We start from the raw sequence: 12,899 nt of genomic DNA, 5'->3' as shown, positions 1-12,899 counted from the left end.
TGTGTGGTGAGCCAGTGCCCATGCAAGTGAGTCACATAGCAAGATGATGACACATCAAAAGAGAGACAAGGGGAGAGTCAAACTGAAGCACAGCAGAAACCAGGAACTAAGATGGAGCAATTGACAGGGAACCTTTCTCCACATCAGGGGTCTCCAGAATCGAATCCTTGTGAATCCTAGAGAATTCTAGAGGAGAGAAAATGAGAAGAGAAGATAATACACAGCAAAAACAGCAGGGTGGGAGGAAGGAAAGGGGGACAAAAAAAAGCATAACGAATTATAGGGATGAAAGACACAATAGTAGAGATTAAAAATACACTAGAACAAAAAAGAAAAGAATTAAAAAAAAATACATTAGAGGCCTATAGCAGCAAATTTGAACAAGCAGGAGGAGGAAGAATCAGCTTGAAGATGGAACGATTGAAATCATCCAGTCAGAAGAACAGATAGAGAAAAGAATAGAAAAAAATTGAGCAGTGTCTCAGGTATTTGAGTGACACAGTAAAGTGCACAAACTTACACATCATGGTGTCCCAGGAGAAGAGAAGGGAAAAGGGGCAGAAAGACTATTTGAGGAAATAATGGCTGAAAAGTTCCTAGCTCTTACCAGAGACATAAATATACATATCCAAGAAGCACCAGGTATTCCAAACAGAATAAATCCTAATAGACCTACTCCAAGACATACTAATCAGAATGTCAAATGCCAAAGATAAAGAGAGAATTCTAAAAGCAGAGAAAAGCAATTCATCACATACAAGGGATCCTCATAAGACTAAGTGCAGATTTCTTTTCAGAAACCATGAAGATGAGAAGGCAGTAATATGATACATGTAAGGTACTGAAAGAGAAAACAATGCCAGCCAAAAATTCTTTATCCAGCAAAACTACCCCTCAAAAATGGGGGAATGTTTAAAGTATTCACAGATAAACACAACTGAGTTTATCAACAACAGACCTGCTCTAGAAGAATTACCAAAGCGAGTTCTGCAGGTTGGAAGAAAAAGACAAGAGAGTGGCTTGGAGTGGTGTGATGAAATGAAGACCATCAGTAAGGGTAACTAAAAGGGTAAATGCAAAACTCAATAGTACTGAATCCTCAATATACAACTCTTTAACTCTTAAGAATCAGAATATAATTGAAGTAAAGGGTATATTTCCTGACAACAGACATGCAACTTATAAAGTGGTAAATAGCACAGCTTAAAAAAAAAAAATCAACAACAGACACACATACACACACACATTTAATATTTAATTTCATGTAAACCTGTGTTTGATTTCCAGTTCTGCCATTTATTAACTTTGTGAGCTGAGACAAGTTTATGGTATCTCCAAATATCAGAATCTTCAAGCCAGATTTGTTCTTAGGTTTCCTTTCAAACTTACCTTTGAGATAAGATTTACTTCCCCATCAACCAAGGTTTAATTCCTCAAAGGTATTTCCTCTGATATCCTAGATATGGATATGTTGAAGCATAGACTGGATGTCCACTAGAGCAATTTAATCCTACCTGAAGAGAATAAAGGGAAGTTTGGTTATAGGGACAGGCTTAATGGTCTTAAGCATAAATCCTATTATTTAATTGGCAGGCTGTTTTATTATATTTTGAGTAATCTGACATCCTTTTGCACCCACTAAAACTTGGTCACTTTTCCCTACCTAAAATCTACAGGGCAGCTCTCTTACAGTTTAAATCAGACTTTCCCCTATCTTACTTAATTTAATAGTCACACAGTACATAGCTGTTTCGCTTATCAGTTATGTAGACATAATCACTCACTGACACAAACTACCCTGCATGCCACCCATAGAAATGTTCTAGTAATTGCTAGTAAGAACTTTATGAAGATGTATCCCTGGTAGATGTTAAATTTTATTTTGTTCCACCTTCCATTATTTGGACCTGAGATAGGTCCCCTCTAAAGTCGTGCTTCCTTATCTCACTAACACTCACAAATATCTGTCAGAATGGGCAACCTGCTAAGGTAAATGGATATGCTAAAGCATAGACTGGATGTCCACTAGGAGGAGTTGTAGAGAAAACTGAAGTAATGGGTAGCAACAGTAATGTGTTTATCACATCTATCTACAACATTTTTTACTCTAGCTTTTAACTATAAGTGTAATGTTTTATTTGTGGTTGTTTTAGCAATCATATGTATTTCTAATAATACTGTCATGCATTCCTATTTATTACCTTTGTTTTACTACTGCTATAAAACAGTGAAATTTAAATACAATTGTATTATGATTTTCACTCAGTTTATTTTTTGTTGTTTTTTTTGCTTACCATAGAAATAATTTATAATAAAATATTTCGCTTCTCAGTTGAGTCTTCAAATGAAATAAAAATACTTAGTATGTTACCTATTGGGCTTCCATAGTAGTATTCGTAATATTTGATTGGTCTTTGGATGCACACAAACTTGTAGCAAAGATATAAGTTACAGAATAAGAGGCAAAAGCTGTCTCATAATGTTGAGATATTTTAAAAATGAGACCATCTTTAAGGTCTTCAGTCATTGGCCAGAGTATGAGGTATTCATTCAGAAGGTTTCCCCCGAAAAAGGGAATTGATTTGAAATAACAAAGATAATTAAAATTCCTCTAGTTGCTGATGACCTTCATTAGGTATGGCTATAACATTGTCAGAATACTGTGATGATTTGTTATTGTTTTAAATCAGCATTATCCGAATGAATGTTGTCCTTTAAAGAAATCTCTCAGGGACTTGCTGAGTGCTAATTGCAATCATATTACCGTTTCTCATATATTTTGCATGTCCTTTTGAACTACTTTACCAGCCATATTGAAAAGATAAGCCTCACTACTTTAATAGCCCACATTACTTTTTAGATCAAAAACTCAGCTTGATGAATACCTTATTCGCTATATTTGGATATTATTTACAAAAATCAGGTCTCTTCAAACAGTGAAAGTTGCCATCTTTAATATATCAGGCTCTCAAGTCAGCAGACCTGGAGTTCAGTCTCGGCCATCTGCATATTAATGTGCCACATTTTTAGGTAATTCCAAAGAGTTGCCAAAATACCCTGTATTTATGAGAAAACTACATTGAAGAAAACTTAGGTTATCTGGATAAAATCTGTTATGTCTGTTTAAAATGAAGTAACATTATATCTTATATTGTATGTGATATCTGTCTTACATCAGTTTTTTAAATTATTTCCTTTTCAATATTCTAATTGCTATTCATCTGATACATTTTATAACTCAACTTTGTTGTGAGCCTAAAATTATGAGGTAGAAAAATAGAATCTTCCTTTTTCTTCTTTTTTAGACTCTAACCAAATCACAGTTAAATCCAGCATTTGAAGATGCCTGGAGCAGCAGTGATGAAGAAGGATGAATGTCAATTCTTAGTACCTTTGTTTCTCTGTTGATAAAACTTTCAAAACGGGGACCTGAATTGTCCAGTCTATTTTCTGACAGCTAAATTAGCACTGAATTTGAGTGATTTATTTCTGTATTTTAAAATGAGGTTAGTATTTGCATGAAATTCTAAAACAGATTTCTGTATATCTGTTTAGTCAAAATGTGTCTCTTAATCCCAGTTGCTGTGACTTGGGGCAGCCCCTATTGCTACAGTGTAAGGGACAGTCATGCACCCCATGTGAAACCTTGGGTAAATTGTATGAACCATACAGTACAGTCTTAGAGGAGCAGCATGTGGAGGTTTTCAGAATTTGCTTTCTTTCACTGGCTGTGCTATCACCCTGCTCATTTTTACCTTTGAGGAGGGTTTCACTGAAGATGATTATATCAAAAATAATAGCTGAAAAGATAGTATCAAATTTTTTATTATTCATGTATTCAGGTTTTTTTATTTAATTGCCTTTTTTTTTTTAAGGTACATAGATCACAAAAAATATAAGAAGTTCCCATATACCCCACACCCCACCCCTCCCACATCAACAACCTCTTTCATCATTGTGGCACATTCATTTGGTAAATACATTTTGGAGCACTGCTGTACTGCATGGATAACAGTTTACATTGTAGTTTACATTCTCCCCCAGTACATTCAGTGGGTTATGGCAGAATATATAATGGCCAGCATCTGTCCCTGCAATATCATTTAGGACAACTCCAAGTCCCCAAAATGCCCCCACATCACATCTCTTCTTCCCTCTCCCTGCCCTCAGCAACTTCATGTATTCACTTTTTGCAGTGATTCATTAGTCATCACCCTCTAGCCTTATGTTAAATAGTTTTGGATTCACTGCCTTCCACAGTTCAAAAAAGGTACATCATAGGAAGCTTTTCTTTTCTTTTCTTTTCTTTTTTTTGTGGTATTAATTTGTTTTATGAAGCTTTAGATTACGTATATGGTTTTTGGATTCACTGCCTTCCACAGTCCAAAAAGGAGCATCACAGGAAGCTTTTTTTTTTTTTTAATATTTGTCTTAAGAAGCTTTAGATTATATAAATGTTACATCAAAAATATAGGAAAGGGAAGCAGACTTGACCCAACCGATAGGGCATCTGCCTACCACGTGGGAGGTCCGCAGTTCAAACCCCGGGGCTCCTTGACCCGTGTGGAGCTGGCCCACACACAGTGCTGATGTTGTGCAAGGAGTGCCATGCCATGCAGGGGTATTCCCTGCGTAGGGGAGCCCCACGCACAAGGATTGCACCCCATAAGGAGAGCTGCCCAGCGCGAAAGAAAGTTCAGCCTGCCCAGGAGTGGCAGCCACACACACGGAGAGCTGATGCAGCAAGATGACACAACAAGAATAGACACAGATTCCTGGTGCTGCTGACAAATATACAACAGTGGAAGCGGACATGGAAGAACATGCAGAGAGCAGACAACTGAGGTGGGGGGGGAGGGAAGGGGAGAGAAATAAAAAATAAATATATAGGGAATTCTCATATACTCCACCGTCTTCCCCTCCTACACTTCCCCACATTAATGACATCTTCATTAGTGTGGTACATTTGTTACAATGGATGAACACATATTGAAGCATTGTATTAACCAAAGACTATATTTACACTTTGCCCCACACAATTTTATAGGTTTTGACAAAGCATTTAATGGCCCTTATCCGTCATTGCAGTGTCCTGCAGGACAACTCTAATGTCCCCAAAATGAGGCTCATTACACTTCCCTCTCCCTACCCTCAGAACCTCTGGTGGCCACCACCTATATATCAATGATACAAGTTCTTCCATTGCTCAAGTAATAATAAGTCTACTTATTATGAATTGGATTGGTAGATTAAACAGCATTAAAACAGGAAGCTTTTAACTGGGAAAACTGCTCATGGGTTGATACAGCTCTCCAAGTTTGCTCTCCCAAGGCTTGGAAAGAAATGGTGTCACAATCCTTACCCTGTTTTGTTATTTTGTCACTAAAAACACAAGTGTCAGTATTTTTAAGATTAAGTTCCTCATACTTGATGCATTGAATGTCTATCCATGGTTGTTGCATAGGGTTTGTAGAGCTTCTAAGCCGAAATCCCCAGGCCTGGCCAATGACTTGGTTTCCTTGGCATTTGTGGTCAGCTCTTAAAGGCAACAAATGATCAGTTCAGATAGCACAGGTCGCTTCTCTTTGGTTCATCTCATTTTTTGTGGCAAGGATGAGCAGCTGTAGTAAAAAGTATAGAGCAATTTTGCTTTTAACGCCTTGTGGACAAATACTAGCAGGGGCCAGAGAGCTACTTCTTCCCAGGTGGCTCAAACTCAACTCCAGCTTCTCTTCACAGTGTGTAGAATGGCATCATCCACTATTGTTGTGAATCTAAAATAAATGACTGTTTAAAGTTGTGCTAAAATAAAGAAAAAGCATTCCTAATAAGGATTTGAAAACTGAATTATTAGCTGATTTTATTGTGTTGTAATGATTTTATGTATAACCTAATATACATATATTGCATATTCAGAATTTTATCATAGTTTCAGTAAATACTGAGGGAAAAGGATATTAAAAATAATCCAGTGAAGCACAGTAAGATACACCTTGAACCCACTAGAATGGCTGTTAATTTAGAAATGAAAATAACAAGTGCTGGCAAGGATAAAGAGAAGTAGGTACCCTTATGCATTGTTGGTGGATATATAAAATGGTGCAGCCTCTGCAGAACGGTTTGACAGTTCCTCAGAAAGCTAAAACCATATGATTCAGCAATCCCACTTCTAGGAATATACCAAAAGAATTGAAAGGAGGAACTCAAACACATATTTGTACACCAGTGTTCATAGCATCAAACTCATAGAGACAGAATGTAGAGTACAGGTTACCGGGACAGGAAGGAGGGGGAATGGAGACTGCATAATGGGTGTCAGGTTTCTGTTTTTGAGGTGATGGGGTAGTTATGGTAATGGACAGCAGTGAGGGTAGCATAACATATTGCAAATGTGATTAATCCCACTGCATTGTATGCTTAGGAGTGGCTGAGATGGGAAATTTTATGTTGTATATATATTTCCACAATTTTTTTTTAAAGAGCAACTAAAGAGATGACTGTGCAATACACGATCCTGTGCTGGCACTGGTTCCAATAATGGAGGATAAAAGGGTCAAAGGGACATTATTGAGCATATGAAGATTGGAGTATTGATTGTAAGCTTTATACTATTGCTAATTGTCTAGAATTTGAAAACTACTAAGGTGGTTACATATGTGAATATTCTTGTTAGGAAATAGCACATGAAAGTATTGTTTGTTCACAGAGCATGATGTATACCATCTACTACCCTCAAGTGTTTAGAAGAAAAGGGGTAGGAGGGGAGGGAGAGAAACATAGATGATGGAATGTTAAAATTGGTAGGTCTGGGTATCTGGGTGGGGGTAAGTTTGAGTTCTCCGTATGGGTTTTGTTTTATTTTTGTAAATACCCTTAAGTTTCAAATTCTTTGTTTAAGAGAAAAATTAATAATTGTAATGGTTTCATAAAGAGAGAAAGGGGAAGCAGATGTGACTCAAACAGTTGGGACTACCAAATGGAGGTCCTGGGTTTGGGTCCCAGTGCCTCTTAAATAAGACGAACAGGACAGTGAGCTGACACATGTGCTGGTGCACTGAGCTGACATATTGAGAGGCACAAGAAGCAGGGAGCAGAGGTGGTTCAAGTGATTGGGTGCCTCCCTCCCACATGGGAAGTCCTCAGTTCAGTTCCCAGTGCCTCCTAAAAAGAAGACAGACAGACATGGAGAGCAGACAGCAAGCACAAAGAATGGTGGGGGGGGTGGGGGCAGTAAATAAATCTTTTTTTTTCTTTAAAGAAAACATTGGACTGGAAAATCAGAAGACCTGAATTTTGTTTTGTTACTTTTTTTCTGTTATAAAAAGGAAGCACACATTGGAATATTTAGAAAGCATTTTAAAATACTGTTCCCTGTGAGAAATGCAGACATAATTAGAAATTTGTATTAAAAAATAATTGAGGTTCAATGAAGTCAAGGGTAGAGGGCTTTTCTATAAAAGTTGTTTTGGTTTTTTTTTAAAAGATTTATTTTCTCCCCTTCCCCGCCTCCCCTTCCCACCTCACCCGATCCCCCCTTTGTCTGTTTTCTGTGCCCATTTGCTGTGTGTTTTTCTGTGTCCACTTGTAGTCTTGTCAGCTGCACCCGGAATCTGTGTCTCATTTTGTTGCATCACATTGCTGTGTCAACTCTCTGTGTGTGCGCAGCGCCATTCCTGGGCAGCTCTCCTTGCAGGGTGCACTCGTTGTGCATGAGGTTCCCCTCCGTGGGGGACACCCCTGCATGGCACGGCACTCCTTGCATGCATCAGCACTCCGCGTGGGCCAGCTCCACACGGGTCAGGAGGCCCGGGTTTGAACCTTGGACCTCCCATGTGGTAGGCAGATGCCCTAATTGTTGGGCCAAAGTTTTATGAATTGTTTTTCACTGAATGAACACTCGAATTCTAGTGGAATGAATGTGCTGTTTTGCATAAAGTTTCCATCCAAATTATTATGGGTCCCACACTTATTAGCTGTTTTATTTAGTAAGTTATTTAATCTCCCTCAGCTAGTTTCTTCATTTGTTGAAGGTGAATTAAATACAAAAGTCAGGATAAATGAAATAAAAGTTCTGGCATAAAAGAATTGCTCAGCTAATAGAACTCTAACTTAAAATCTCAAGGTTATTGGTCTCTGGTTCTTTCCAAAGTTCATTCAAATTTCAGCTCCTTAAAGACATGGTCTGCTTATTTATTTTATCTTTCTGTCCTTTCTAGAATGTATGCTCAACGAGGGCAGGCATTTTGTCTATTTTGCTTATTACTGCATCCTCACTACCTACAATATTGCTTGGCAAATGGTAGATATGCAAGTCACTTATTGAATTAAATAGTGACTAACACCCTTACCAAACACGTAACAGCAAAACAACTATTCCACTTAAAATTTACAAATGAAAGAGTGCTTAGTTGGTTATACCATTTTTGTACCTTTTACTGTACAAAATTATTTTACGTGTTCTTAAATATTTGACAATCTGGATATTACTTTTGTAGTTTTTGTTCTCACAAAATGCATTGGGTCCTGTTCTCAAGGCTGCTCTTGGTTTGAACACCCAACATTGACCTTCTCTGAATCTTCTTAGGCAGCTACTCCGGGGTTATTAGTATTCTCCTGTAGATAAGTTGTACTGGGAGACTTGTTTGGGAATTTCAGTAACTATGCAAAATTGGGACTTTGGTATTCTTTTTTTTTTTTTAATATAAAGAGATTTTAGATTACAGAAAAGTTACATAGAAATTGAGGGACTCCCGTGTATCCCTTCCATCTCCCACGTCATCCCCCCCCCCCTTTTTTTAATGTAGCAGTACACTTTATTATGGTGTATCTTTAAAATCCACTCATTTTTTAAAATGCACATTTAAAAAACTGACTCACATGGTAAGGACTAACCTACCTACAGTGATAATCTAAAAAATAAAACTATTGTGACATTTATCAGTACTCCACACATCTTAACAAATACTGAAGGACCTAACTACCGTTATTATAACTTCTCTAAAGCCAAAATCTTAAGCACAAATCAGAGTTAAGAGAAACTTCAGAATTTTCAAAGATTCCACATTTAACAAAACCACAACTTTGAATATTAAATACATTTATGCCTTGTGGCAAATTTGCTCTACAGAAGCAAGGAAAACAGTGAATAGTAACAGCAGTACATTTCTAGGAGAGTAAGCAATCACTTATGTCCTTTATCATAAAGCAAAAGTCAATGAGTCAACATTTTAATAACACTGACCAAGTTATTTCTGTTCAAGAATTTGCTTTTCAAGTTGTGTCTTTAAAATGTATTCATCCATATATTTGGATTAAATTAAATTTATACATCAAAAAAGCATGCTCAATTCTAATCTTAAGTATAAACCATAACTTACCAAAGCATAGTCCAAATACTAAACAATAATGCTTCCATTTAGATTTATATGCTTCATCTGAAAGACTTATTCTACAAACAGGAGTTTTTCCCTGTTTCTTCAGAGTAAATGTCCCTGTGTCTAAAGCTTTAAATAATAATCAAAAACACAGACTCAAGTAATTATGCTATGCATTTTCCTTCATCAGGCTTTGGTAAACTCTTCTCCAGATCTCTCACCCTTGTTTTTTCCTTTCAGGCTGCAGCAGCCCCTTTAATATCTCTTGCAAAGTTGGTCCTTTGGTAACATATTCTATCAATTTTTGTTTGTGAAGACTTTGAACTCACCTCATTTTTGAAGGAGAGTTTGCTGGATACAGGATTCTTGGCTGGCAGGTTTTCTCTTTCAGTACCTTAAATACATCATACCACTTCTCTCCATGGTTTCTGATGAGAGGTCAGCACTTAAATCTTATCAAGTTTCCCTCATATGTGATGCTTTGTTTTTCTCTTGCTGCTTTCAGAATCCTCTCTTTATCTCATATTTGTCATTCTGAATAGTAGATGTCTTTGGGGTAGGTCTATTCAGATTTATCCTGTTTGGGATGTATTGTTGGTCTTGGATATTGATATTTACGTCCTTCATATGAGTTGGGAAGTTTGCAGTCATTATTTCCTCAAATAGTCTTTCTGCCTCTTTTCCATTCTCTTCTCTTTCTGGGACACCAGTAATGCTAATGTTTATGTGTTTTGCATGGTCATTCAATTCCCTCAGACTCCATTCCATTTTCCATTCTCTTCTCTTTCTCTTCTGTCTTTTCCAATTCAGATGTTCTGTCCTCTAACTCATTAATTTTGTCTTCAAGCAATTCAAACCTGCTCCTATGTACCTCTAATGTATTTTTAATCTCATCTATTGTGTCTTTCATTCCCATAAGATCTGTTACTTTTCTTTGCAGGCTTTCAAATTGTTCTTTATGCTCTCCCTTTATTTCTTCAGTCATATTTTCTTTAAATTCTTTGAAGTGATTTAGGAGAGTTGTGTGATTATCACTGATTAATCGTATTAAATCCTGTATCTCTTTAGGATATTTGGTTTGTTCTGTCTGGGCCACCTCATCCTGTTTCCTAGTATGGCCTGCAGTTTTTTGCTGATGTCTAGGCATCTGAATATGTTTGTGTAATTGCTCTAATGGATAATTTCTCTCTCTTGCCTATTTTTTTCTTTGATATTTGCTTTTTTTGATATTTGGTTGGACTTATTCTCAGTCTTTAAAATTACTCGGCTTAATTTTCAAAATCCAGGCCAGGAATCACTGATTTTCTCCCAGAGGTTGGATACAAAAAGCAGGAAGTTTTTGTCCATGCAATTTCCAGACCGTCCAGCAGATGGTGCTAGTCAGTGCATCTTTCCATGGAAGTGTTTCAGTCTGAGCTTTCTTGTGTTCCTGTGTTGAATTTCCAGATCAGAGATTAAAAGTGTCCTCTGCTGGCAAAATTCACTAAAGAAAAGCACCCTAACCTGCCCTCCCTTTTCCCTTGAAACAGCTCACAGGAAGGAAGATGTCTGTTCCCCTCTCAGTCGACTACAATGAGATGGGTTTTATCCCAGCTTAGTATTTGGTGGGGGGGGAGGGGAACCCTTCCCAGCTGCTGTGGAGGCTTGGTAACTCACGTTTATCTTTTCTGCTTCTTCATCTCCATCCCTTGCCCTCCTGGGGGTTGTGTAGCACTGTCCTCGTCTGCTGACCCCCAAAGAAGATCCCCTGGACAGCTTTTGGTTCTTCTCTGTGTTGTGTGTGTGTGTGTGTGTGTGTGTGTGTGTGTGTGTGTGTGTAAGCATTCAGCCCCACCTGTTAGTCCATCACCATCTTCCCATAATCCTCTCACTTTATGATATCTTAAGTCAGATTACTCTGTGAGGTCTTTTCCCACTCTAGCTCATTTCAACCTGGTAAAATTATGGTTGGACTGAATTTCTACATTGCCTCTGACTCTAAAGTTCTGGGAATTTTTTCTCATTTCCCCCATCATGGAAAAATATTTTTGGAAATTCTACATATTTCAGGTCATTTATTATCTTTCTGCCCAGAATCAGTGGGAGGGAAATAAAAATTAAATGAGGGCTGAATCTCAAAACAAAGGTCTGGAGGGCATTATAAATGAGAGAAGATGGGAAGATAACTAATACACGAATTATGCCTGTTATTTTTATTGCACGTATCTAATATTAATATAAGATTTTTTAAAAAGATTTCTTTCTTTCTTTCTTTCCCCTCCCCCCTGCCCCAGTTGTCTGTTTTCTGTGTCAATTTGCTGCATGTTCTTCTTTGTCCGCTTCTGTTGTTGTCAGTGGCACAGGAATCTGTGTTTCTTTTTGTTGCGTCATCTTCTTGTGTCAGCTCTCCGTGTGTGCAGCGCCATTCCTTGGGCAGGCTGCACTTTCACACTGGGCAGCTCTCCTTACGGGGCCCACTCCTTGCATATGGGTCTGACACCCTGGGTGGCACGGCACTCCTTGCACACATCAGCACTGCACATGGGCCAGCTCCACACGGATCAAGGAGGCCCCCGGGGTTTGAACCACAGACCTCCCATGTGGTAGACGGATGCCCTAACCCCTGGGCCAAGTCCGCTTCCCTATAAGATTTTAGATAGTTTATTTTCTGATGTAGAGTTCAGATTTCACATCAGTTGAAAAGTAGGAATTTTTATTCAAGTTTTCTTCTTTAATTCACTTGTTTAAAAAATCTTGAACCAGAGAAATCTGACATCTTCTGCACCATCTGGGAGCAATATTCATTTTATTGACATTAATAGTGTAAATGTTTTTCACAGATAGGGTTATTGTCAAAACACAGATTCCTCATTTTTTATACTATATTTAAAAATATAAATTTTTATATTTTTAAGACATCTAAGTTACTTACAGAATTTAGTTCAAGGTTAATTTTTTTTTAGGAGGTACCAAGGATTGAACCTGAGACATTGTACATGGACACAGGCACTCAGCCACTGAGCTACACCCTCTCCCCAAAGGTTAATTTTTAGAAGTACACTGCAGTTTATTAGCTTCCATTTTAGAGCGCTTCACATTATCATTATTAGCTGAGCAAAAGTAAACTGATCCATATTTGTTCATTTTTATTAATTTTAAAAGCAAATTACTTTTTTTGCAATACAATTCTTATCTCCAAAAGGAAGAATCAAGTGGAATCATCCCTTAAATTTCTAGAAAACAATTACTGCCTATGAAATAGGCCAGAGTTTTTCTGGATAAATGAGTTTCCCAAAGACACAATTTGGCTAGAACTTAGATAAATAAAATGTATTTTTTAATATATATATATATTTATTTATAAAACCATAATTTAAAAAAATGTAAGCATTGATATGCCTCCTGTGGTTCAAGCCATGTTTGCACATCCATTTCATAGTATTAATTATATTCATAAGATTCTTTTAACCAAATGTGATTCCCATTGAATTATGAAATAAACATACATCCTGTCGCTTATGCAAACTGCTACCATGGATTCAAGTT

The 12,899-nt window shown here is 37.4% G+C and overlaps 1 protein-coding gene across 1 annotated transcript in view; it reads left to right on the top strand.

Annotated features, from left to right (window-relative positions):
* The window catches only part of ERCC8 (ERCC excision repair 8, CSA ubiquitin ligase complex subunit), a 57,042-nt gene extending 51,195 nt beyond the window's left edge, over positions 1 to 5,847 (top strand). The window contains exon 12 of the mRNA XM_004458848.3: positions 3,306 to 5,847. Within this exon, the coding sequence (XP_004458905.1) occupies positions 3,306 to 3,374 (69 nt within the window). The 3' untranslated portion in view covers positions 3,375 to 5,847. The remainder of the gene's footprint in view (positions 1 to 3,305) is intronic.
* Positions 5,848 to 12,899: the final 7,052 nt, after the last annotated feature.

Source organism: Dasypus novemcinctus, chromosome 2 (genome assembly GCF_030445035.2).
Source record: "Dasypus novemcinctus isolate mDasNov1 chromosome 2, mDasNov1.1.hap2, whole genome shotgun sequence".
In the NCBI taxonomy this organism is placed as follows: domain Eukaryota; kingdom Metazoa; phylum Chordata; class Mammalia; order Cingulata; family Dasypodidae; genus Dasypus; species Dasypus novemcinctus.
The sequence above is the reverse complement of the archived record's forward strand: the minus strand, read 5'-3'. Positions and strand labels throughout refer to the sequence as shown.